The sequence below is a fragment of the Hippocampus guttulatus genome, chromosome 2, assembly GCF_054856545.1.
Source record: "Hippocampus guttulatus isolate MCC_2025c chromosome 2, RoL_Hgut_1.0, whole genome shotgun sequence".
Lineage (NCBI taxonomy): Eukaryota > Metazoa > Chordata > Actinopteri > Syngnathiformes > Syngnathidae > Hippocampus > Hippocampus guttulatus.
The window spans coordinates 7,787,182-7,813,768 of NC_141262.1; the positions used below are offsets into that span (position 1 = coordinate 7,787,182).

The 26,587-nt window shown below is 42.4% G+C and overlaps 1 protein-coding gene across 2 annotated transcripts in view; it reads left to right on the plus strand.

Annotated features, from left to right (window-relative positions):
- The window catches only part of tnmd (tenomodulin), an 85,170-nt gene that overhangs the window by 48,555 nt on the left and 10,028 nt on the right, over nucleotides 1-26,587 (plus strand). For both annotated transcript variants that reach the window (XM_086133388.1, XM_086133396.1), the window contains exons 5-8: nucleotides 556-696; nucleotides 8,776-8,883; nucleotides 20,195-20,345; nucleotides 22,824-22,933. In XM_086133388.1, the coding sequence (XP_085989514.1) occupies nucleotides 556-696; nucleotides 8,776-8,883; nucleotides 20,195-20,345; nucleotides 22,824-22,933 (510 nt within the window). The remainder of the gene's footprint in view (nucleotides 1-555; nucleotides 697-8,775; nucleotides 8,884-20,194; nucleotides 20,346-22,823; nucleotides 22,934-26,587) is intronic.

Below are 26,587 nucleotides of genomic sequence, written 5' to 3' on the forward strand. Positions count from 1 at the left end.
AAATATTATATCACACTACTGTTCTCTAACCAGACAAAAGAGGCTTCTGATGACAGCATGTAAGCAGGCGGACGCAAAATAATGAACGTGTGGGAGAGTGTAAAGTGAAAGCTAATTTTGTCTTTGTGCATTGGAGGACAGATGTGTCTGATGTACATAAATCCTGGCGGAGTCCTGTTTGAATGTATTCATTAATAATGTGTCTCATTGGTGGAGAAAGATGAAGATGGACTTGGCGATATATTTCTCCTCCCAAACACAACCCTCGCATAAATATTGATGGCATATTTTTGGCTGCTGGGCATGAATCGTTTTTCAAAGAGGGAATTTTAACTGCCATGCAAGCGTGTCTGCGCTGCTTTAGGTCCACAGTGAAGAGAACCCTTTTTACTATTTATTTTAGATACTTGAAGAAACCCGATCAATAATCTTATTCACCTTTTTTAAGATGCATTTTTAACATTGTCATATTGTTTCGGCTTTTTATTTGTCCTGAAATGCACCCCGGTAGTATTGGTGTGCAATTTTGTGCTGATTATTCTTCCATCCTTTTAGGTCTACGACCACGAGTACAAAGCAGTGCTGGATGGCGTCGAGACACACGGCCTGATGGAAATCGACCCGATTCAGCAGATTGAAATCTTTCGAATTGGAAATGGGAGTCAGGAGGTTCTCGAGGTTCATGACTTTCAACATGTGAGTGAAGGGACAAACGTGGGTGTTCAGTGGAGATGCGGGAAATTGTGATGATCATCATATTTACATGTTAGCGTTGCGAAAGAGTCAGTGGCCAACAGGTACTGAAATAATTGTTCACAATAATGAGACTGTTGTATGTTCTTGGCTGCATCAACCATCATCTAGATCAGTAATTCTCAAAGTGTGGTATGAGTACCAGAAGGGCTATGCGGCAGAGGTGGGAGTAAGTCACATATGTGCAAGTCACAAATAAGTCTCAAGTCGTAGATTTCAAGTCTCAAAACGCAAGTCCAAAGTCACACTCACACCTACAGACAATTTTAAAGTGTTCAGTGAACCTCACGTGGATGTTTTTGGAGTGTGTGAGGAAACTGGCATAGCCGAAGAATACCCACGCAGGCATGGGAAGAACACGCAAACTCCACACTGGAAGTCCATGGCCAAGATTTGTTTTTTTTTTTTAATTATGACTTCACTATAATTATCGCTTGACTACAGCGTGAGCATAGACTAGGGGTGGGCAAACTACGGCCCGCGGGCCGAATCCGGCCCGTTGGGTCTTTTTAATCCGGCCCGCCGAAGGTCGGTCTACAATTAAGGTTCGATGTGAATGATTGCATTCATTTCAATTGGACTTGTAATGACAGGCATTTCACCGCCAGGTGGCGCATTGACTTGAAGTTGCAGAACACAGGGAGGGGGGGCGGGATCTTTTCGATCACCTAGGACCTCTGTATCGCTCTACTTCTACTGGTCTGATCATAACCCATCTGCAGAAATGCACAGGCTAAAATAGGTCATCAACAACACTGTCGTCATTTTAAAAAAGTATATTAATACAGTACGTACATGCTTTTGTTCTGTTGATATGGACTGTCAACAAATGCAGTTTTTTTTTAATGTACCATAGCTCGTGCTGACCTGGCCCTTCTGTCAAATTTTAAAAGTCAATGCGGCCCCCGAGCCAAAAAGTTCGCCCACCCCTGGCATAGACCAAGACGCGATGCGACTAATTTGGGTCGCTGCTGTTGTAAGGAAACTACAGCCTACTTTTTTTCTGGCAATTGCTATGTAAATGATCATATCGCAATGTCAATCCAAAACAACAAAATGATCCTGCCTCGAGGATTAGTGGCATACCAGCAACAAACAAAAGATTTTTTGTAACTCCTGTTGAACTAGTTGGTGATAAAACTCTGATGTGGACCAGCTTATTTGAGGTATTTAAACGGAATAAGCTTCCTCCTTATCAGTCGAGCCTCCAGAGTACTATGTTTGATAAGCCTTACAATTTGGAAACAATAGTCACAGTTGTAAAAAACTGCTGAAGTTAAAATGCCGTCATGAATGACACTAAAATATCTCCCAAGTGTGTTTTGTTCTGTTCTTTCATTTGATGCCACTACACCGCAGAAGAGTATGTTAACATAAAGAAGAGAATCGGGATGATGACCAAGAGGAAAGTAAGAGTAGCGCCTGGGACCTAGCGGGACAACAACTTAAAATACTAGAAATGTAGGGCAGTAGAACTGAAGGCCAAATGAAACACTTTGCAACACCCCACCAATAAGATGCAGATCAGGTGTGAGTGCCCGTGTATAAGTTAATGTGATTTGCTGTCTGCCCCGGCCAGGGCGTGTCCCTTCTCTCTGCCAGAAATGCCTTCAGCTCCCTACAAAACAGGATAATTGGTGCAGATAATGAATGAGAGAATGACCACAAATTCTGGTAATAACCGCCTAAACACACAGTCATTAGAAGAGCGGATTTACTGTTTAAAGGCACTCACAACAGCCCCAAGAGAGGGTTTGTTCTTTGCGAAAAGACTAATTCTAAGGTAGCAAGTTGTTTGTGGTACAAAGACCATGAAGAAGCCCGTCTCCATTTGTTCCACACAGCAGCTTTTGCAGTCGTAATTTTGTCTCCAGCAAAACTCATTAGCTTACCTTTCATTTCAAAATCCTGCCCGAGTGTGCAGGAGGTTGCAGAAGCAGCACTCCAGACAAGGAAGCCTCATGCTCAACTTGCTGGTAAGACCCATTATTCGTACATCATTATTCATTTACCGTGAAATGTTTATGGATAAATCTTCAATTTGAATCAAAACAAACATATTTACTTGTCGTTGGCTACAGTGGCCAGCAGAAAGGTAACATGACTTCTCCTTCCCCATTTCTTTATCTTTCCTCTTTCTATGTTCTCTCACCAACCTCACACACACACACACACACAAAAGCCTGTTGCTTGTTCCACTTCACGCTGGTAAAGCAAATCCCTTGAGGAGACTCGCTGCTCTTCCATGAAAGACTAAGTAACAAGCTAGTAAGCACAGTAATTCAACCCGTATTCTGAGTGGAAGAAAGAAGGATGGGAAGGAGGTGGAATAAAACACACCGAGGGGCAGCTGTGTGCTGATGGTAAAATTGATTTCTAACAAAAAGAAAAAGGGGGCTATTGCTTGTCATTGAAAAGGACCACACTTGGCCAGTCCAGACACGGTCTCCATTAAGCCCGAGGGCATTTTGGGCTTTTTGCCACCAGAACTCTGAGCCGCACATGATTTTCAGCTGCTTATCTTCCAAAGCAATTCAATGACACAAAAATAGTAGAGATGAAAAATACATCCTGAGAGCAAAGAAGCAGCATCGTAATTCTTGAAATTGGTTGCAAACCTGCGCTGAAACTTACTGTAAATTCGTGACAAGGACAGGAAAAAAAGAATGCTGCAATTTTAATTTGTAGCCGGTACGCACACCTAAGACTGAGACGTATGAAGTATGACTGAAAGGCGCACACCACATCATTTTAAAAGGAAAAACTGTCGATTTCATTGCAGAGTAGACCTAAGTGCCATGAGGGTTCCGTCGCAGACACAAACAAGCCAGTGCATTAAAAAAAGAAAGAAAAAAAAAACAGGTGGTTTGTGCTGGGTATGAACACAGCCAACCTGATTCACCAGTCAAAGCGTTGCTTCTTCTCATTTCCTTTAAATGTGTCATACTCACACCTCGCATGGAGACATTTCCTCGAGGAAAAGGATGCAGCAAAACATGCGTGACTGTGCTTGGCTTGTGGGGCAGTAGAAAACACAAATCCGCCTGTGCTCCGATCAAATTCACCCAAATCGTGTTCGACCAGTGGTCGACCGACTGCAGCAGACTTAGATGTGCTTCCGGCAAGCGTATAGCTAAGGCCAGTTTCTGCTTCCAAATTATCAGATGTACCAGGCGCATGTCAAAAAACACCAGACCAGGACATCAGCACCAAGTGAAACTCACCAAAACGTGATGTCCGACAAGGGAGCGCTTACAATTACAAGAATTTTATCATGATAGTTGTGTGACACAACACCAGATGTAAAGTTCTTTGGCCATGTAGATACACTGATATAGAGTGCACGCAATCAAATTGGAATTTTCATCAAAAAAGCGGTTCTGAACTGACGAGTGGCAGAATAGCGGACCGGTAAAATTTACTGACGGAAGTGATGACAGAATCATGGTTAAGATAACATGACAGACTGCCAGGCTGACGATGACCGTTTGGTTCGGAATGAGATTTTTTTTTCCCCCCCTAATATAATACATCCTGATCATGAATAGAAGATGTCCAAAGATTGTCAACATCTCCCATGTAATTGAAACCCAGCGGGAAATTATTCAAGTGCGTCATGGAGAGGTTCAACCTTCACCAGTTTGGGAAAGACTGTCCAACAACAGCATCAAATGTAAAATTAGGAGGAAAACATCTCCCCAGAGGGAGTTAAAAACAACAACACTGAACATGTGACCTTTAAACCATGTGACATTCATGTCTGCTGTGCAGAGAAGCACACAAGAAGTGACATTCGAAGTGCAGTTGAGTTCAGAAGATGTGTGCTGCGCTCTGATGGTCTCAGATTGTTTCCCCGCTTCTCGGCCGGCGTGTCCTCTGGGCCTAGGAGGAAAAGCCACATCCGAATTGCTCCTCCACTCGGTTGAGAAGTCAGCATTTGCTCTACGAGGGTTTGCGTTGGCGCCCGCAGCATCGATGCGCTGACTCACGCATCTGTGACGGCACCATTAATACTGGCGGGTACACGCCTATCGTCCATAAAAACGATAGACTGAGTGACTCCAGCCCATCCTAATGGAGCATCCAGTGTTTGTTGGGCAGCGCAAGACAAAGATGATGTGGCATTGAGCCAGTTGACTCTCACTACACTCATGGATAATTTGAGCATGATGATGTTTTAATGTACCACTGGATGGGGACCAAGCCCTGTCTTGAATTGTAAAAAAATGCAAGCAAAGGACATCGCGTCTAAAAATGTTTATCATTGCCTACATTAGTTGTTGCAATCATACATACACCTCAAAGTATGAACCCAAAACAGTTAAATATCATTTAAGATTCAACATTACCCTTAAATGGTAATAATTTGTCATTTGAAAAAAATGCAATGTACAAACATGGGTACATGCACATGTTGCAGAGACTCTCAATAAATACCACTGGCAACAAAGGCTTTTCTTTGCTCCTCCCTGACAAACAAAGCCTGTCTGTCAGTCGAGAAGCATCACTTAACCATACTTTCTTGACAGCGTGTCTTATGGCATCATGGTGCCAAGGAACTATGTAGAAGTGAGGTGATGAGCTTCATTTATACTCAAATAGTGCCTTGTTGCAATCTTGGAGCAGTGATAGGCAATTCTGAACTTTTTGAGGGGCGTGTCAGTGTCTCACGGATTTTTGCCGTAGGGCTCAGTCATGGTCGTCTTCCTTCCTTCTTTAAACCGGTCTTTGGTGGTATCTTGTGACATCTAGGGGTTATGGTTTCAAAAAGCACAAAAATCATAAATGAATTGTTTTCATGAGCAAATAGATGGGACTAGGTCCAAAAGAAAAAACAGGAATAGGTCAATTTGTGAATACCGGTCTCAAAAATATGGGGGATACTGTCATAATATTCGTGGTTAACTGTTTTGAAATCCAGTCCAATTGGCGACCAACCAGCGTCACTGATTTTGAAAGTGCTGCTGTGTAACAATACTCTTGTTTTGAGGTAATTCAACAAGATGTGAGGACCCAAGCATTAGCCAGGGGAATCGCTGTCTTTCTCCTAATGAATCACCATGTTTGGGGCCTTGTCGTGCCGACATCAGTTTCACCATTCTTCATGAAACTGAGTAAATTCACAGCCTCATGGACTAGCGGTAAAATAATATTCAAACAAAAGAGCAAAAACCTTCGTTTGAATGTTTCTGTTTCATGATTTTGTTTTGTCATTGTTGTTGTAACTGTACTATTGTAAAGAACATAGATCATGTTATGTTTGTGGCCAAAACATTTTTTTTCTCCCTTCATAACCATTGCACTCAAATTTTCGATCACATTTTTGCAGTGTGGCATGGTGGATTGTCCCGTTTGAAAATTATTTTTCTGGAGAACATACAGTTCTCTCTAAACAACGTCAATGAATACAAACTCCACATATTTTGTAGAGATCATTTCAACCTGTAAAGGGTCCTAATCTCTCACTCCCAGAAACATCTCAGTCCACCAGTCCCTTGCTGTCGTTGCCTCCTGGTTGCGCCAACTGTCCAAAACTCAAGCCTGGCATTCATCAATGAATAAAGCTTCACAAACTCCTTCTTTATTTCATTGCAGAAATGCACTTTTTTTTTTTTGATATTGTTCTTACCGGTATATATTTTTTGTGGCGAATGTACTGCTCAAGAGTACACAACCAATTAGATAATGAGGTGAAGAATGGTGTGATGTAACAGAGTGGTACCTCCTTTTTTTAATGTTTTTTTTCTTCCCCAAATGTTGAACTGAATATAGGTTGAAAAGAATTATGCAAATTACTGCAGTGTAACTTTTTTACAATGAGGCTGTGCGAGACTTGCTGATATTTCATTCAATCTTTCTTCACAGGAGCTGAATGATGCATGCTGTTATGTCCTCCATCTTTTTGAATAGACGCAGATGAGCATCTCTCAAATGGATACACCACGTGGACTGCTTTTCCCCGCTTTCCTAGCGTCATCTCTCAAAATGACATCGCTTTTCCATTTCTCATTCGTGTGTTAATGTGTCTTTCTTCATTTTCTGGTTGGCCAAGCCCAGTAATCATTGTATCTCATCACAACATTGCCCTTTGCTTTCGCCCCGCTACCCCCCGCCCCCGATACGGCGAATCCAAATTAAACAAAGACTCATCACAATAAAGCCAGGCATAAACATCATGCTTCTGTTCTTGAGACTATTATTGTCCCAACGCAGATGAAATTACAGCCGGTAGATTACAACGGGCTTCACATTGTATCATGTCATGTGCGACTTCTGTCTGTTTTCTAGGAGACGGCACCTTGCCAAATAAATCCACAATGCAGACCCAGCGGCCACAGGGTCAAAATAACGGATTGAAAAGGAGATGTCACAGCAATAGGCGGGTTGCCGCAATTAAATTTAGAGAGAATCAAGTTCGTTTTCATGGCACCACTCAAACAATTTTCAGCCCATGCCATTCGGTGGCGGATGTAGATCCTGCTGTCTGTTCTAATACAGTGTGATGAATGAGCAGCTCTCTGCAGGAAATAAATTGGATAAAATCTGATCTTGTTGCGCGTGTTTCATACGCTGTCTCGGCTGAATGTGTTAGATTAACATACAATAGTGTGGAGCGAATTAAAATATCTCTCTCTTTCACTCGTGCCCGTTGAGGCTCGGCGTATCAGAATGAACAGAGCGCCCGGTGGAGAATCACTGCTCCGGCTGAAGAAAGTGACTTCCACACTTGACTGCACAGATTAAGGAGGCGAGAGCAACCTGTGACTGGCTAATTCAATGGGGGCACTCTGCAGAAAACACTTCTTTCTCCAAGCATGTCACTCAACTCTCTGGCGTAAACGCTATGAAGTGTTGTACAGCCACAGCAGAGCACCCGTGTCATTTGTCTCTTGTTTCACTTAAAAGCAGGAGCCCTGCTACATTGGTCAATGGTCTGCGACTGAATAACATGCTGCAAAAAAAAAAAAAAAAAGAAAAGAAATGAGGCGCAAGGGCCTGCTGTAGTACACAGGGTTTCTGCAGGTGATTAAAAAGCATAAAAAGTCCTTAAATGGATTTTGCTAAAATGAAGGCCTGAAATTTGATTTAAAAAGCATTACAGCCAGTAGAATTCCAGAACGCATTTTCTGAATACTATACATTTGTTACAGTAATTAAATCAATCGGGGGCAACTATTTGTGCACATTCATGTTTCATCAATTCTTTCGTACCAGTAAAATGGACTGGGGTCAATCTGCTAATATACAGTACGTTAGCTAGCAAATGAAACTCCATTTGTTTTTTACCTAAATGAGGTGGGGGGAAAACATGACATGAATTTCTCTCAACTTGATGTTGTCAAGTTCTTTGATCGCCACGGCAATAAATATATTTTCAAATAAAAGTCTCTTTCAGAGTCTGTCGGAACAACACATTACACTTGTCAACGGGAGATTCGAAACAGAGCTCGCCTTAAGTGTCCCAAAACATATATTTCACGCTAATTTGAAAAATAGCTTCACTTTTTTTTTCTTTTTTTTTGCACATCAGATTTTTGAGATATTTTCATTTTTTGCTTTTAAGTTTACCATGTAAAAACTGTTTACCATGTGTTGTCATTTTTAGCTATGCAGAAAAAAAAATCCACATGTTGCTGATCTTAATTGACCTTGATGACCACCCTTAATTCATAAATATAACCAACCATAATGCTATATTACACATTATATTATTGTTGTTATAAACACTTGATGTTCTCGGAAAAAAAAAAAGGCACGCCAATGAGTTTTTCAATCTCTTGCTCTCTAGAGTGCCCTGTTGCACAGGGGAACACGATCAGTTTCATAACATGCCATAAACACAAAAAAATATAAGATTCATAGGAAAGCATTTCATGTGAACTCCTCCGGCTTTGATTCTCCTTTCAAATTGACGACACCTTGCAATACAGTACAACTGATGCGCATCACAGACAGTTAATGAACGAAAGTTATCTCTGAATTTCTGAGCACGCTTTTTTTTCCCCTTCCTTCTTTTCAAAGGGACTCACCGGGATCCGCTTTGCCGAACATCAGAGGTGCTACATCAGGAGCCAAACCAGGACACTGCCCACAGCAGCAGAGGTGGAAGCCGAGGAAGGCGACCTAGCGGTATGCCTCCCGCATAGCTTTGCTGAAAGTTTCCATGCATGTTAAAGGGAGATGGACCACTGTGGGCGCCTCACAGATCCTCAACCTGTCCATCCCATCTCGCCCCTCTTACTGGGCTTTGTGATGCCGGTGGCACTTTGTCAATTGCCCACAACCCCACAGCCTCTTTGTGGCTCACATGAAATGGTGTTTGCTGTCAATCCTGAGCCAATATTAATTTTTAATCCTGTCCTCCAAAGGCTCCACTCAGATGGCTTAAAGGGGGTTTGGGGTTTGACTGAGAGGGATGACAGTAATATGCTAGTTTTTTTTTTCTTTGTAAAAGACGTTTTCGCGAGACTCCTCTCAAAGTTTGTAGGGATTCATTTGACTTTTCTGGGTGTGAGATAGCTGTATGGTGAACTCTGTGAAAGAAATGGAAGGAATTCAATCAATGAAAATCCCCCTTTTTTTTCTGTGTCACAGTGCAATTCACTGAGTGGGCAGCATGTTCAAAGAGAAAATCCACATTCATGTGCTCATTTCCATTTTACCTTGTAGCTGAGAAGAAGAAACTGGCAAACATGCAGCAAAGATACTCCATTCAAAAACACAGTCAGCCAAATGTCAGTGCAAGCAAAACTTAAGTCTCAGTTTTTTTTTTAAACTAAGAACACAAGCTGCAACCAAATAACCAAACGCATTTAGTTTCCTCTTATCTCCATGCAAAATCTGTGTTTACAGATATTAATTGCTGGGCCAGCACCACATGTCCACATAATTTATGCTTTTTTTAAAATACTCTGAAGTGTAATTGATTAAACCGGCAGCTCCAATGTAAATCATCCAAAGCCAACAAAGTGAGTGGGGCGAGATATTTGTAGCTGTTAGTGGGACTGTTATGAGGACAGTTTTGGCCTATGTTCAGTGGAATCCATCACGCCCGCGACCCATGTGAGGGAGGATAAGCGGATCAGAAAAGGGATGGATGGAATAGTTCTGGCCTGTCACATCATTTTATGTGGCCCGCTAAAGCAAATCAAGAAGGCCAACCACCATGATGCTTGCTAAAATCCGTATCTACGTTTCAAATTGTCATACATAACATGTAAGGTTGAGATTGCAACCGTTTTCTTGTTACGTTATAGTAACTTGAACAAAAGTTTAATTACTGTATTCTTGACTTCCGATTTCAAAACTGAGGATCCATCAATTATTATGTACTGATGTAAATGTCAAAAATGAAACATTTATATGGTTTCACAGTCATAACAGCCATCCGGGGGAAACTGTAACTGCAATGTGGCCCTTGAAGAAAATTAGTGTGGCACCTCTTTTACAAATGGTTCAACTTGACCCTTGTTACTTCATCAACGGAGATTGTTACACTGAAAAAAAAGTCCTTAAGTTGTCCATGAACACTGGTTGCACACGATTAAAATGCAGTAAACTCAGGCACAACTCCAGAGTTTTTCTCTCCTGAGGCAAAAGGAAGATTTGATCGGTAAATAGTGGGGCTGAGAAGACAATTCAGGAATATATTTTAGAACATCGAATGTCAAATAAAATGTTTGAGGGCCTTAATTGGGGCGACTGAGATTCTGACGGGGCTATAGCGCCCCCTAGCCAGGGTGTCGCCATCCCTGTGTAAACTGACGGAATTTGCCGCTCTTCTCCTCCTCATAAATAATGAAATAATATACCACACATACCAGATTTTAATCATGTGCAACAAATGTATTGTACACGTTTTAATTAGGCAAGTTCAAAGGATTTGTTTTTCAGTGTACAGGCAAGTTCAATCTCTTTTATAGAAAGTTTTTTTTTTTCGATCAGTCAACTTCCATGCCTCTGTGTGCTGCTGCTGCGAAGGGTTTCTTTTTCCATCTTAACCCTTTACGACACAGGAGAGCTGCAGTAAACATTATCATGGGGGCTGTCTTTAGAAAATATACAGTGACCTTGGCCTGACCTCACCAACAATAGACAGAAGCCACTGAACCGTCCTCTGTGAGAATCCTCCCACGTTTGACCTGCCGAAGCTGAGCACAAGTTCCTTCTCAAGTGGGGGAACACATGAAGCTCACAGGGGTTAAAGCCAAGCACTTGTAGCTCCTCGCTCAACCCAGCCGCGGGCTTTCAGCGCTCAGTGCAACCACGGTGGGCTTCAGAGGCGCACCGAAAAACAATGGGAAAATGGTGGAGAAACTGCAGGCGACTGATAACAAAATCCAGCCTATATGAGGGCACCGCCAGGTGACAAACATGAATTGTTTGCCAGAGTTTCCCCCACCCCTCCCTTTTCAATTTGCCTCAGCCATGCTGCGTCTGAGGGAGTAATCCCTGAGCTTCATTTCACTTCCCCCAGATTGACACACAAGTCGCCTTCTGCCTCCCTCGCTGCCTTGGTTGTCAACGAATGCTGCCTGCTCCATTTAACAGTCACTTAATATGGATGACCAACGCTCGCCGGGCATTCGAAAACGTCCCACTCATATGGCTGCGAACATCAGTGACTAGCAAGCCAATACACCCAAGTCATGCAAGAGTAGCGACTGCTCCTTCCTTAGAATGCGTCGAGAAATCAGATTGGAGCCCGACTTCACCAGAGCAAAATGTGTGATGACAAAGTATGGAAAGAAGTAGAAGTAATCCATTGCAACAAGAGGCTACATGTTGGAAATGCAAGTTGCTGATGATGTCGTGGTATACGAGCGATACACGGTATAAGAACAAGAATATGAAAAACTAAATGTAACCTGAATAAAAAAAACATCTATACATGTCATGACATAAATAGTAATGCACAGTGACTTGGATAAGTATTAATTTGATTACTGGTCTTGAAATAGTAACGTTAAATTACATGGTCCACCAAAAATAAGTTATACAGTATTAGAATGCATCATTGATATAAGATCCAGGTACTGAGGCTATCTGGGAACCCCAGGATGCCCAAACTGAAAGTTTGCAGGGAAATGATGTGGTGGAGCAAACCTGCTTCTGCCAGAACAATTTCTTCGCCCAGATTGTTCTGTTCTGGTTTGTGACAGGTCGGCGGCCAAAGCAGTAAGCTATTGGGACTGTGAGAGGTAACTAAGCGGCTGACAGTGTGCACCTGCGAACACTGATTTACAACAGAACTCTGGTCGGGCAGCTGCTACATCAAGTAGCCTAGCAGCACCTTAAACTGCTCTTTTGTCCTCCTTGTTGTTCTGGTCATGAGAAAATTGCGAAAACTTACTCACATTAACATTGTATTCTGAAAAATGTTCGTGTTTTCTTTTTATTCGTAGCTCCGTTTAACAGCCTGGAGTTTGTTGTTTAGAATGCACAATACTGTATTGCAATGAAAGATAGGAAGGGCAGTACAACATTTGGTAGAGTTGTAAAAAGGGAAAAAGAAAAAAAACAACACTCAAATGTACTCTTAAATGTTTTTTTTTTCAACAAAAATTAAAATGCAAATGTATCTTGTAAGTAATTGAAATTAATATCTAACTGCAATAGTTCATGTGATATTATATCATATAAAACAGGCTGGCTCCCAGTCAGGGTACAACCTGCCTTTCTCTCAAAGTCAGCTGGCTTCAACTCCAGATGGATCAAATACAGTTTCACATTTAAAGATATTTAACTTCATTCAAGTGCTCACTTTTTATACTTAGGCCCACCTTTACCAACGGGTTTACCTGGTCCGAAGCCTAGGTGGCTACGATACTCAGACCTATCAGAAGTTTAATAATAAATTAATAAATCACTGCTGACAGGCTGCTGAATACACACACGTGAAACTCCTGGACTCACCCCCTCACTCACATTGTAAATAGCACAGCCACCTTATGCAGCATATATGCAGTTGCTTATCTGCTTATATCTTATATTTTATATTTTACATTGCATTCTGTACTGTGTACAGTTCTTTTTTTTTTTTTTGTGCATGCAAATATTTGTTTTTTTTCTACTTTCTTCCCTCCAAATTTTGCAGCTGTAGATCGCAAATTTCTCCATTGTGACACAATTAAAAGTTTTCTTATCCGATCTTATCTTATCTTTAAATCTAAATTTGTTGTCAAGCACATTACATTCTTGGCATAAGTCAAACAACCCACAGGCGGTTCTGTGCAGTATTGTTGTGTATTCTTAATTTATTTAGAATAATTTATATACGGTGATCCCTCGCTCTAACGCGGTTCACTTTCCTCGGCTTCGCTGTTTCTCAGATTTTTTTTTGTGCTTTTTTTTTTTAATGCTTTTAAACAGTGAATTGCATTCTGCATCCTGATTGGCTAAGGCACTGACCGACGTGAACGGTCTCCGCACCTCGTCTCTGTACCACTTGCCAAATTAACCTTTGCAAATTTACCTTTGGTTTCATTGTATCAGTGGCGAATGCTGGTCTGTCAAGGAGGGGAAGCTCAATATCGGCCTACATCATAAAATGTGTCCGTTTATTTATACGTAAATTCTACTTTCCGTTCCTTTTCAAAAAAATGACAAGGTTGCCTTCACCATAAGACCAGTGATTGGCTCATTTCGCTGTCAATCAAAAATAGATTCAGCCTCAGACAGATCATCCAATCATCATGCAGAAAAGCTGAGCTTCCTGGCCAGCCTATACACGCCCACTGTCCATAGACTCCCAGAGACGCTGAGCGTCCAATGGGCGGGACAAAACCAGCATTTATCCAATGACTCGTCTCATTTCAATGCATTGGGACTACCTACACTGAAATCTCTTGACGCCCAGTGTACGTTTAAAGCACAGTGAAGCTGTTGGAATGAATGAGAAGAGAGTCGCGTCGAAACCAGTCTTAAGAAGCTGATTCGGAACAAAAGTTGAGCGCATTGTAGCGCATATTTAGTCAATGACATGTCCACACAATTGTACGTACACACATACATGTACCCGTATTTTCACGACCATTCGACGCACCGTATGGTTGGGCGCAGTCTCATTAATGGGTGCTATTTCTGTATTTTACACATAGACAAAACGCACTGTATTATTGGGCGCGATTTTAAAGTGGTAAAACATACGGCAGCTTAAACATACGGCATGCATGCGCGCACGCTAAAAACACGTTAGCTTGTAGCATACGGTAGCATGCCAAGACATACAGATACAAGCTAAAAACACGTTTTTAAAAAGGCAACGAAGCAAAACGGAGTTCCGTTGTATTTTATTTAGCCATTGTACAATGTACTCACGTTTTTCGATCAATCATCACCCAGAAATCCATCAAAGTCCTCATCCTCTGTATCAGAATTGAACAATTGTGCAAGTACCGGTAATCCATCAAAAACGCCGCGTTCCCTCTCGTTGTCAGTCACTCTCATTGCCATGTGGCTCCACAGAAATGATGCCGGCTTTGCCAAAAACTCGAACAACAGTGCAAGCAGACACGTTCGTCCAAGCAGCCACAATCTATTCGCAAATTGTGGCGTAACTCGCCCGGCGCTGCCTCTCACTCTTTGTAAAGTTGTGTTTGCCATCGATCATTCATAGTTCCCATGCCGCTCGCAACTTTACTTTGAACGCCCGGTTGATGCCGATGTCCAGCGGTTGGAGTTCTTTAGTCAAGCCTCCGGTAATAACGGCAAGCTCAGAGTTCATTTGCTTGACTTGGTTTTTCACCGCTGCTGTGAGATGGGCACGCATGCCAAAAGCATAACCGATGGCTTGAAGTTTGAACTGAGCTTTGTAGGCGTGTCTCTTTGTAGAATTTATTTTCGGGGGTTCTTAGAAACCAAAACCGAAGTTGTTTTGCAACAATGCACATAGCCACACTCTATACAGGTGTTGGTACCTGCTTGTAGCGTCGCTTTAGCATCCACTTACACGCCCACCCTTCACTCATTGGCGGCCTGCTTCCCCGCATGCCTGTCACTCACGTCTGCCTTTTCTCTCTCTTTCTCTCCATATATGTATATATACACGCCCACCCTTCACTGATTGGCCGACTTCTTTGCCGCATGCCTGTCCACAGTCACTTCCGCCTTTTCTCTATATAAACAGCGTGTCGGCTGTCAGTCAGGTTTTGGAACTCAGCGCATAGACAAGACGCTCCGCATCATAAGGCGTCCTGTCCATTTTGGAGAAAATTTTTGACTTTTAATGGCGCCTTATAGTCGTGAAAATACGGTATATTTGATCACTTCTTTTTTTACATTTATGGGGAAGCTGAGCTTCCCTTGCAGTCTTAGACCAATCGCCTCTGCATTGTATACATAGTTCAGTATTGTATAATAACTAAAAAATAAAGCTGACTATCAAATACCAAGTACAACTTTATTGTCAAATGTGCTGTATGTTTTACATATACATTTGATTTTTTATTTGATTTTTTTAATACAGCACGTGAACCTTTTCATTTGGTGGTTTGTTGCAGTAATCCCTCCTTTACCACAGCGGTAATGTTCCAAAAAGTACCCATGATACATGAAATCCATGATATAGTCCTCTTTATTTTCTACAATTATTAGGTACACAATACAATGCCGTGTTGAAATAAACCAAAGATTAAACCTTTTTTCAGGCCCAACCATTTAAAAATAAACAAAAATCTGAATGTTTTCTTCCAAACAACAGATAGTTTTAAGAAATACTGTACCAAACATTTCACCGACATTGTGGGTTTTGTCATGGAAAAAAATTGACAAACTGTACATCGATGCTGAGCAGAGACTGTCAGCCAATCAGGATGCAAAACAATATGCACTGTAAAAAAAAAATGCACGTGAAAGATTAACCATGTTCGAGTGAGGGATTACTGTATACTGCAATGTCAATATCACGATCTGATTGTCGCTAATATGGTCGGTAAGGTGTCAAACAGTCAGGATCAGAAAAGCATGTCTGAAGCATGATTCATGAATGTTATGATGGTAGCTTCATGGATTTGATAGTGCAGAGTTGAAATGCCAGTATTACAGTCGTAGAGCGATAGTGGCAAAAGTTGCTAATATACTGTAAACATGTCAACTAAAATTCATGGCTTGGCACAGCACATAAAAAACAGATATGTGCAGTAAAGCTCCTGGGTGCCATGATAAAACATTTGTTGATCTCTGGCAAACATAACAACACTTGAAACAATGTGTCATGGCCAATGTTTCCCCGGTTGGCTCTCAGCAGAAGGTGAGGGTAAATTCATTACAGTACAGTAGAAGGGGTGCATAATTAAGTCTACGGCACTGTAGGTGGAATGTCGTACATACGCAGGGAGTATACATCAAACAAATCATCATTATTTCTCAGGCCCAATAGTTGATTAAAAAATAATAATAATAAAGTTGCTTGTGTAAAAACACCTGATTGGTCAATAGTCAATAGTCAAATGGAGGGGCTTTGGAGAAGTATGTATAAACCAAAGACAGTAATCATGTTGAATTTGTTCTTGTCAACGCGCATTTAGAAATCTCTGCCCCATGCTAAAAGGCTGACATTTTCGCGCACTTCCCTCCCAGGTGCAGCTCCACACCCACCTCCTCCTTACAAGTTATTGCAATCGTTTCTCAGCTGTGAAAACCAAGTCATGTTGCGAGCCACGTGCCTCGACCTCGATTTCCTTTTTACTCAGCTTGAGCGGTTAAGAGGTCAAATTAGAATGGGCTGCTAATGCTTCTCAGCTCTGACATTAATTTCAGAGAACTGACCGACTTAATGCCGCAGCAAGGCGCGTATGGTGGGTTGCCAGTCCACGAGTGATTTAAACCAGGGGTCCCCAACCTTTTTTGCCCCACGGACCGGTTTATGTCAGACAATATTTTCAGGTACCAGCATTTAAGGTGTGGTGGATTAATACAACAAAATAATATGGTATGAGCTGCATGAAAACTGTGGTGTTTTCGAAATATCATGATAAACACAAGGAGCGTCTAATCTGGCCGCAACACTCTGATCGCTATGGTAATGTATAATGCCTTCAAAATACCATACAACGCAAATTCAAAGTGCATGAAAAAGACGACTCACCACAGCCCCGAGCTTGATTTTCTGCAACCAGACGGTCCCATCTCGGGTTAATAAGAGACAATGACACCTCAAGTGTGTGGTTTATGTCCAGTCGACTTCGTAATTTTGTTTTAGTCGCCGTTGCTGCAGAAAACCCCCACCTCACACAGGTAGGAAATATCAACAGTTCTATTGTGGCGATCTCAGAGTATTCAGCCATAACTTTAATCCAGTTGTCTCAAACGTACTTTTAAGGCCGCTGTCATTTGCGATCTCCAGCAGTTTGTTTTTTTTACTCATTTTGCGAGCTCAAGCGTTTTGTTTTTAGCGTAATTGGTCACGTGACGGAGAAGCGTGGCTTGACGTTAGTCAAGCGTGAAACAGACGGATGTAACGGAGAATCCGGTAATTTTTCAAAATAAAGCAACTTTTGTATTCCGAAATTAATAAACTGAATTAAGGCAAGTTATTTCTGTGCGGTCCGGTGCCAAATGCCCTGCGGACCGGTACCGGTCCGTGGACCGGCGGTTGGGGACCCGTGATTTAAACAACAACCCCGAACCATAATCCAGCACACATCAAGTGTTTAGGCATATTTAGCCAACTCACAACACTGGTTCTATTGTAAGTGCATCTTGAGAAAGCAAAGACTGGTTGGTCCTGGAGCAGCGCAGTAATCTAGTGGTTGTGCCTCAAAGCACTTACTCCCTTTCAGCCTTGCATTTTCTCCCAATGCTTGTGTGAGTTTCCTCTCACATCTCAGAAACTTGCACTTTAGGTTCATTTAAGACTTTGGGCCGATATAAATGGCGAAGAAAGAAGTCGGCTGCGACCGCTCCCACAGTTGCCGCAACCCTCCCTCTTGCACTTCCACCGGCCTCCGCTCGTCTGCAAAATTACCAACATCGGGTATAACCATTGGGGACAAGGAGCTGAGCCAAAAGGCAAAGCTCTCAATTTACCGCTCGATATATGTTCCATGTGCCCTGCGAATGGCTGGCAACCGATTCAGGGTGTCCCCCGCCTACTGCCCGAAGACAGCTGGGATAGGCTCCAGCACCCCCCGCGACCCTAGTGAGGATCAAGCGGTTCGGAAAATGGATGGATGGATGGATATATGTTCCTACCCTCACCTATGGTCACGAGCTATGGGCCGTGACTGAATGAATGAGATCCCGGATACAAGCAGCCGAAATGTGTTTTCTCCGCAGGGTGTCCGGGCTCTCCCTTAGAGATAAGGTGAGAAGCTCTGTCATCCGGGAGGGGCTCAGGGTCGAGCCGCTTCTCCTCCACGTCGAGGGGAGCCAGATGAGGTGGCTCGGGCATCTGATTAGGATGCCTCCTGTACTCCTCCCCGGTGAGGTGTTCCCGGCATGACCCACCGGGAGGAGGCCCCGGGGACGACCCGGTACACGCTGGAGAGACTATGTCTCCCAGCTGGCATGGGAACGCCTCGGGATTCCCCGGAAAGAGCTAGAACAAGTGGCTGGGGAGAGGGATGTCTGGGCCTCCCGGCTAAAGCTGCTCCCCCCGCGACCCGACCCTGGATAAGAGGCAGAACTACCGACTGCTGTCAGGCTGCTGAATAAACATACGTGAAAACCTGTAACCATTGTAAATAGCACAGCCACCTTAAGCTATGTTTTCGATGCAATTTCTAATTTATTATATTTATTCTACAAATATATTGCTATTGCTTTATTTTATATTACACTTATATTGAACTGTGGCCAGTCTTTTCTGAAACATTTATTTTGTGCAATGAAACACTTTATTTTTTCTCTCCACCCCCCAATTTTGCAGCTGTAGACTGCAAATTTCCCCAGTGTGTGGGACAAATAAAGGTTATCTTATCTTATTTTAGAAAACGGATGGATGGATGGGTATAACCATATCCCTCCATGCAGAAAGATTCCATGTGCTGCACAGGATTTATGATAATTAAATAGAGTACTTTAAATTGTCCATAGGTGTGAATGCAAGTGTGTGTCTGATTGTTTGCCTGTATTTGCCTTGCAATTGACTGGTGGCCAATCCAGTATATACCATGGCTCCCACTTAAAGTCAGCTGGAATACACTCAAGCTCACAGTATAGAAAATGGGTGGATGGTTATTTCTGACTGACTCTGTGCTAATCAAAAAGTAACTCCGGATATAATTTGACCATGTATCCTAAAACGGGAACTTCTTACATACAATTAGAAAATAAAATCAGGTCACAGTCATACACATTTGCAGGATTCCATCTATGTAATGGCCGTGACAATACCTCAGACGGCAACATATTAAAGATATCGGTACCTTACAAGACAGAGAGGCAATAAAAAGGTGGAATAAGACCGTGTTTATGGTGTGTCTACAGTAGTCTGCATGTAATATATCAGCGACATCAGGTTTGTGGGACACATTGCACATCACTGTATAATGTGAACATCACTCACAGCCAAAGAAGGGGTACAAGGCAAGGAGAGTAAGGGGCATTACGACTGAAATTATGATTTTTTTCCCCTTCAAAATAGAATCACTTCATCTTTGACTATACACCACTGCTACCTACTAATTTAGGCTGAGAAAATAAAGCGTGTCACTTCCCTGATATGCAAAGTTCTGAGCTTTTTGTTACGAGAAGGTCTCAAACTGGTCTATTTTTAACAAGGACTGACAGGGGCAAACGTGCATACAAGGTGCACAGCCCCATATTAATGAGTCCTGCGCCAACGATAGCCTCAGGATCCAAGTCTAACGAGTGTGCAATTAAGTTTTAAACTGAGGGAAAATCACCTTCTAAAAACATTTGTCAAGTGAACTGTTCTTCTGGCTGACTAATTAAAGAGGGACTTGGAACTCTGTGTGTTTACATCAGCATGAAAATAAAGATGTGTACTGTATTAGCAGAGAGCATTAGCCAGTGCCTGTCATATGTCTCTATTAGACAATGCTGACATGTCGTCGCGATCATTAAGCAATAATAGTTTACTTTACAGCTCATGAACTACAGGATCAACAAATTAAGCTCACTGATAGCGCTTGGATGGCAAGCGATGCATCGTGGTGCAGCAGGGAGGAGAAGATGAGGAGGAGGAGGAGGAGAATGCAAAGCTTTATTGTGTCTGTCACATTAAACGATACTGCCGCCGCATGCGCGATAATGAAGATCACTTGCAAAGTCATTTGGAAGTCAAATCATCACTGTCTGAATTTCAATGATGTGAAATAGAAAGAGCATGCTGCAGGCTTGATGGAGGAGGAGGAGGGGGTCAGGCAACAGGAGTCAGGGAGCCAGTGCCCTTGTCTCACAGAGATGATAGATTAAAATAATCAGGCTGATACTGCTGTTTGGCTCATGGGGGTTGTGGGTGGTTGTGTGCCAACAGGTGGATGCCATGGATACCAAAATGGAGGAATCCCAAGTGTGGGTTCCCGTCGAGGAGCCCATTGTTGACCTGGCATTCCTTTTCCAGTCCAAGATCTGGGAATTCTGCCAGGAGCTGCCCATTCATTGGATCCATCCCTACCCCCTGAGCGGTAAGGTATTGGGGAAGGACGGTGAGGGGGCTTTGCTCTAAGCTTAAATCTACTTACGCCACATTTTGGGCAAGGTTTCTCATTATTATGTGTGGATGTCATTTAATTGTTGATGCTTTCCACATTGACAAAAAAACGATGACTCCGACCTCAGCGAAGTAGAAGAGCAAGCACCGTCTCTTCTACAGTGAAACTCCTCTACAACGAAGTCATGTTTGCAGCAAGAAATTTTTCACAACAGGGGTTTTTTCACTGTTGCAAATTTGATCTCAGATGTAAACACACACACACACACACAAACGAATGTGTACATGCACACACAAACGTATGTGTACTCTATTTTTATTCCAATACTGTAGTGCATAAGTATGAGCATACACTTATTTGACACTTCATATAGTCAGTTTAGAAAGAAAAAAAGGGAAAGAAATTGCAAAATTTACGATCAGCATTCACTTTCACTGTCAGTGGAACAATCTGGCAACTTTTTAAAAGTAAACTTTCCATATCCGTTTTCGGTGTCTCGCACAACCGTGGCTGGCAAAACAGACATGGGTGTGGATCTGTGCAGCGTGCTTGTTGTTTTTTTTCTGGTTTATTTATAGCGCAACATAACATCCACTGTGACGTGTGCTGCGTTAATCTCGTGAGAAAAAATTTAATCATGTTAAAATTCATTTGAATGAATGCCGATAATAATGCGCTAAACTGACAGCTCTAATATACCGTATATACTGTATATATACTGTATATATATATACACACACACACACACACAAATGTTTTGATTTTATTTTACCACTACATATACCAGTGCAGGTCAGCATGGTGTTATTTGGTTAGCACATTCGCCTCACTGTGGACAGGTGCAGAGTTCGATTCCGGCTCTGGCCTTCTTGTGTGGAGTCTGCATGTTCTTCCCGTGCTTACATGGGTTTTCTCCGAGTACTCCGGTTTCCTCCCACATTCCAAAAAACATGCATGGCAGGTTAATGGAGCATACTAAATTGTCCCAAGTCTCACCTGATTGCGAGTGCGAATGGTTTTTCGTCTACGTGCCCTGCGATTAGCTGGCAACCAGTTCAGGGTGGAGTTGGCCTTCTGCCCGGTCAGCTGTGAAAGGCTCAAGCATGCCGGCGACCCTGGTGAGGATAAACAGAATAGAAAATGGATGGACATGGCAGTGCTACACAATGACAGCTTCTTAAAACAATAGAATGTACTGTTTTATAAAAGATATTAAATCAATATCTAGCACAGTTGAGTAGCATGGCCCATTTGAAAAATGAATTGCCCACCTCTGACTTGCAGTATGGGACCCTGTAATCAGATGGCTTACTTAGCACAGTTCTGTGTGACTGCCCGTTGGTCTCCATCCTGTTTCTGCACCTGCTTTCACATAAGGACATATTTTAACGGAGAGTCGAAATTGCAAGTTCCAGCTCCGCAACACAGGGATAATTGTCTTGCCGCTGGGGCTCCTTCAAACGCATTGGGCCATCATTTCCCCGTGAGTGTAGCTGTTAGTGGGTAGCCAGACTAGTCAAGCCAAAACAAGTAATGCACTTACTTTTATTTTTGAAGTTGGCCCTCAGAAGCACTCGAGGTGGCTCACCTGACTTCAAATTGAGGCGAGCTGGCCTGACCTATTCTTAGTGAGCAAAGGCAAGGTGACGGAATCGAATTGGAGTGCAATATTCCGGTCCTCATGCGCACTGGTGCTCCCCAGAAAATATTCTATATTATAATATTCAACATTGTGATCGTGTGAAGGGGTAACAACAAACTCTATTTCCTCAAACAGTGGCCATCCTTCTGATCGATGCCGTACCCCAATTAGTCGCCATGGGTATTATCCACTTGAATGAATTAGCACTTCCCTCAGTGAGACGCCTCCCTTTCCTCATCAGAAAAAAAATAAAGGTAATTACCTCAGTGAGGGAGTTATTATTCACTGACAAACATTAACGGCACAACTGAGGAATTCCTACTGTAGTCATATTTTTTTACATTGATATTTCCTGTATTTTTAATGTTTTAATTTCCTGGATTTTATATTTTGAATGGATGGTGTGTTTGTGTGCTTTTAAGATGAGATAGAGTGTCATTCTTAATCATTTCGCTGTCTTTGTCAAAAATAGTCACTTTAACTCATCAAGTTAACTTGTCAGTATACGTATGTCAAGTTTCACTTCGACATGCACTGTAATATGCTGGTGATGTTGTTTAATGCTATTCCAAAATTGGATTTGTACAGATAAAACATGCACAAATCCTTGTAGCATAGTTTTTTTTTATGTGGATTACCGTAGTGTGAAAAGGGAATTTAATTCATTTCGGGGTTCTGTTCCATCACTACAGATACTCATGTGGATATTGGGGTTTTTGATTGCTTGTCATTAAGGAGTTCTGTCAACAGTTGAGTATTCAAAACAGCGTTGCGACTGCGTGGGCATCTTACTTGTGTTTCTGATTTAGATTCAGAGCCGGAGGAAGAGGAGGTGGAGCACGTGGACGCCCCCGACACAGAGATGAAAGTTCATCGTTCCACCCGCGAGGTGGAGTATCACCCTCCCGTGAATGATTACGTAAGTATGTTGTGACATCCGAGGAACCTACCGCAAGTTACAGTCAAGTCACTTCAATTAGCTGCGGCTCCGGCTCCACTTAGTCCGCATATAAATCGCTCACTAATTGATGTTAAAACTGACTTTGTACACCAGAGGGTACAGCTGTTTAAGCAAGGCCAGTTTATTGAAGAGTCTCTTAATGTCCCTCCATTAATTGAGAGAAACATCGAGCCTCTCCAAGGCAGCAAATTGTGCCTAAAGTGCCTCTTTGTGCATTTTCTCACTTTGCAGAGCAACGCACGACACAAAGAGCACGCTCAAGGTCACTCGCAACTGCACAGATAAGTTACATTTATCAACAACGCTTTAATTATCAAAGTGTACAACATGAAGGGGGAAAGATAGACGGCATATTTTCCTGCCTCGCATCTAAACCGCTCAGCAGTGCAGGATTAATTATCCATGACTGTGTGAGAAAAAATATTTTGGGCACCGACATAAAGGAAAGCACACTACAAACCTTAACTGCAGTACACACGCGACACACCACATGTATCACTTACACGCAAATGGCCACGAAACCAGAGGCACTGTCTTTTCAGAGCAGTGTGACACATGGGCAAAAACAGGACTTGTTCTAATGGTCACATTTATCAGGCCCCTCCCAGAAACACTTGTCAACACTCTTTGACTTTTATTTGCGAGAACAATGCTTGCCTTCAAGAATTTAGTAGGGACAAGTTAAGGACAACCATATTTGGTCAAATACTGCCAAAGGGTTCTTTATTAATTCACCTGCAGCAATCGGTGTTGATGGGGGGGGGGGGATCATAGTGGGACATTTCATTTTGTGATATCAAATCAAATCATAATCAATCATATTGCAGTGTTGCACTGAACTGAGTTTTAGTGAGACACTTGGGCTTGTGTTTCCCCTGATCATCTTTGGCATTTTTGGTGGCAGGTTGACAACTGCTGTGATCGAGCTCTTTGTTTTCTTGCATGGATGCTACTTTTTAAATCTATTTTAAAAATCTCACATCGCCCCTGAAGTTCCTTAATAATCGTTCTCTGAAAACTCGCAATCTTTTTTATTCATTTCACGTCTTAAGGTTGCCTCTCCAATAACCTCGGAGAGTGCAAACGTTCTGTCAACTATTTGGAAAAAAAAAAAGAAATGCGAACGATTGTCGCCCAAATTTATGTGGACATGGGTAAAATATATAATAATCATAGTCTCAAAACACCAGAACAAAACACAATATTTTGAATGGTCTTAACGTCGTAAGCGTTGCCCCATTAATATGCAAAACTTCCGTTTTGGGGACGTAGTGCCTTCTTGCTGTAAATGTCCATCTTTGGTTATTGGTTTGGGGTTTTTTCCCAAGGAAGAACATTAAACCTGACGGTTAGGAGGAAACACATCAAATATGAACCTAATCCATCTATCCATCCAGTTTCTGATCCACTTAACCTCACAAGGGTCGCGGGGCATGCTGGAGCCTATCCTAGCTGATGTTTTTGAATTGTGCGAGGAAACTGGAGTAGCTGGAGAAAACCAACGCAGGCACAGGGAGAACATGCATTTGTACATATGTTCTACAGCTGTAAAATCCCCGCTGTGCACTTTATACACTTTTCTCAGGCATGCGTTCACATTTTCCTCAAATTTCTCTCCGTTTAAATACTCTAAAACAGTGGGTCTTAACCTTGTTAGAGGTACCGAACCCAAACAGTTCATATGCACGTTCACCGAACCTTCATTAGTGAAAAAAAAAAAAGAAATGTTTTTACAAATTCAAGACATTAAAAAAACAACACATTTATTAAAAACAGAAAAAAAGGAACTAAAATGACATGACATAAGTATAGTTTTTTAAAATTGAATGACAACTGAGCGAACTAAATTTCCCGCAGCACTGATTGGACAAGCAATGTATTGTGATCATCTGCAGCCAGTGATGGCCAAGCGGGCGTGTCATAACTCATTTAGTGAGTCGGGTGTGTCTTAACCTCCATGGCAGAGGCTCCGTCGAACCCCTGAGACCGATTCACCAAACCCCTGGGGTTCGATCGAACCCAGGTTAAGAACCACTGCTCTAAAAGTTCAAATTTTTGTTGATTTATTTTTAAAAAGTACTCTATTATTGAAAGAAAGCAAAGATCAAAACATGTTTTCTGGCTTAATTATTTATTGGAGAAATAAAAATATAAATGTACATCCATCTATCCATCCATCCATTTTCTTCAGCTTCAGCTCAGTTAGGTATAAATATTTTCCTTAAAAAAAAAAAGATAGCTTTTAGGAATAACTATTTAAATTTTCACAATTAATCTATGAGGCATCTATGGACGCAGCTATCCACGAGCTACTTCGAACGTCGTCGCACTCGAGGAGGCCAGAGCTACGAGGAGGCCACAGAGCTACGAGGAAGTGTGAGTTGCTACGCATTGCAGAGCGGAAAGAAGGAGCAGCAACAGCAAAGTCAACATTTCTCTCGTGTGAAGCTTTCCCACATTTGAAAGTAAAGAACAGAGCGAAACATGGTGGCAGCGCGTGTGTAGAAATTGGCGACGTGAAGAGGGGGTTGGACGAAACGCTAGCTCGTTAGCACGGAAGCTAACCGCGGACGTTAGCACGGAAGCTAATTGCAAAAAGTCGCTACGCAGCTGGAACCCACCACCAGAGACCAACCAGCCGAACGCCAGCGAGCGTGAGGGAGCCGGCAACCCCACTTGCCACGTTAGAAACACCCAGCAGCAAGCCCACTGGACACGTCACAAACTAGCATACAACTGGCTAGCAACGAGACCCGACAAAATGCCACCCAAACAGAAGCAAGACACAAAGTAGGATGAGGATTTCCTGACCCTCACTCAAGTAAACGAATTACTCCAGCAACAAAAAGAGCTTTTTACGGCGCTCTTGCAACAACAACAGGAACATTTCAAAGGATTTGTCAAGATGATAATAGACTCAACAAACTCACGACTTGACACTTTTACCAGGGAAGTCCAAGAAATAAAAACCAGCATCAACTTTACCCAAAAAGAGGTAGACGACATTAAAAAAATCTAATCTGTCAAACTGGCCATTCCAAAGACATGCAAACAGAATTCTACAAAATATGTGACGGCATGCTTGTATTAACAGACAAGATGGACTACTTGGAAGGACAGTCAAGAAGAAACAACTTGGTAATTGATGGAATTGAGGAAAAACCGGGAGAAACGTGGACTGAAACAGAGGAAAAAGTTCAAAAAATCCTCAAGGAGAAGCTGCTGATACAGGGGCAAATTGAGGTGGAGAGAGCTCACCGCACAGGAAGACAAGAACCTGGAAGACCTCGTCCGAGGCCAGTTGTGGTGAAATTTCTCAAATACATGGACAGATCAAGGATCCTACAAAAAGCAAAATACTTAAAAGGCTCCAACATCTACATCAACGAAGACTTTACAGATGCCGTACGACAAAAAAGAAAAGAGCTCCTCCCAAAATTAAAAGCTGCACGTGACAGAGGGGAAACTGCCTACTTAAGACATGACAAACTTATCGTCCACCCCCGCACCAGTACTCCAACACAACAGGCTCGAGTTCAACACCATCAAGCAGCATACTGAGAATTATTCACCACCCGAAGATATAAACTCTGACCCTACTGAAGCAGGAAA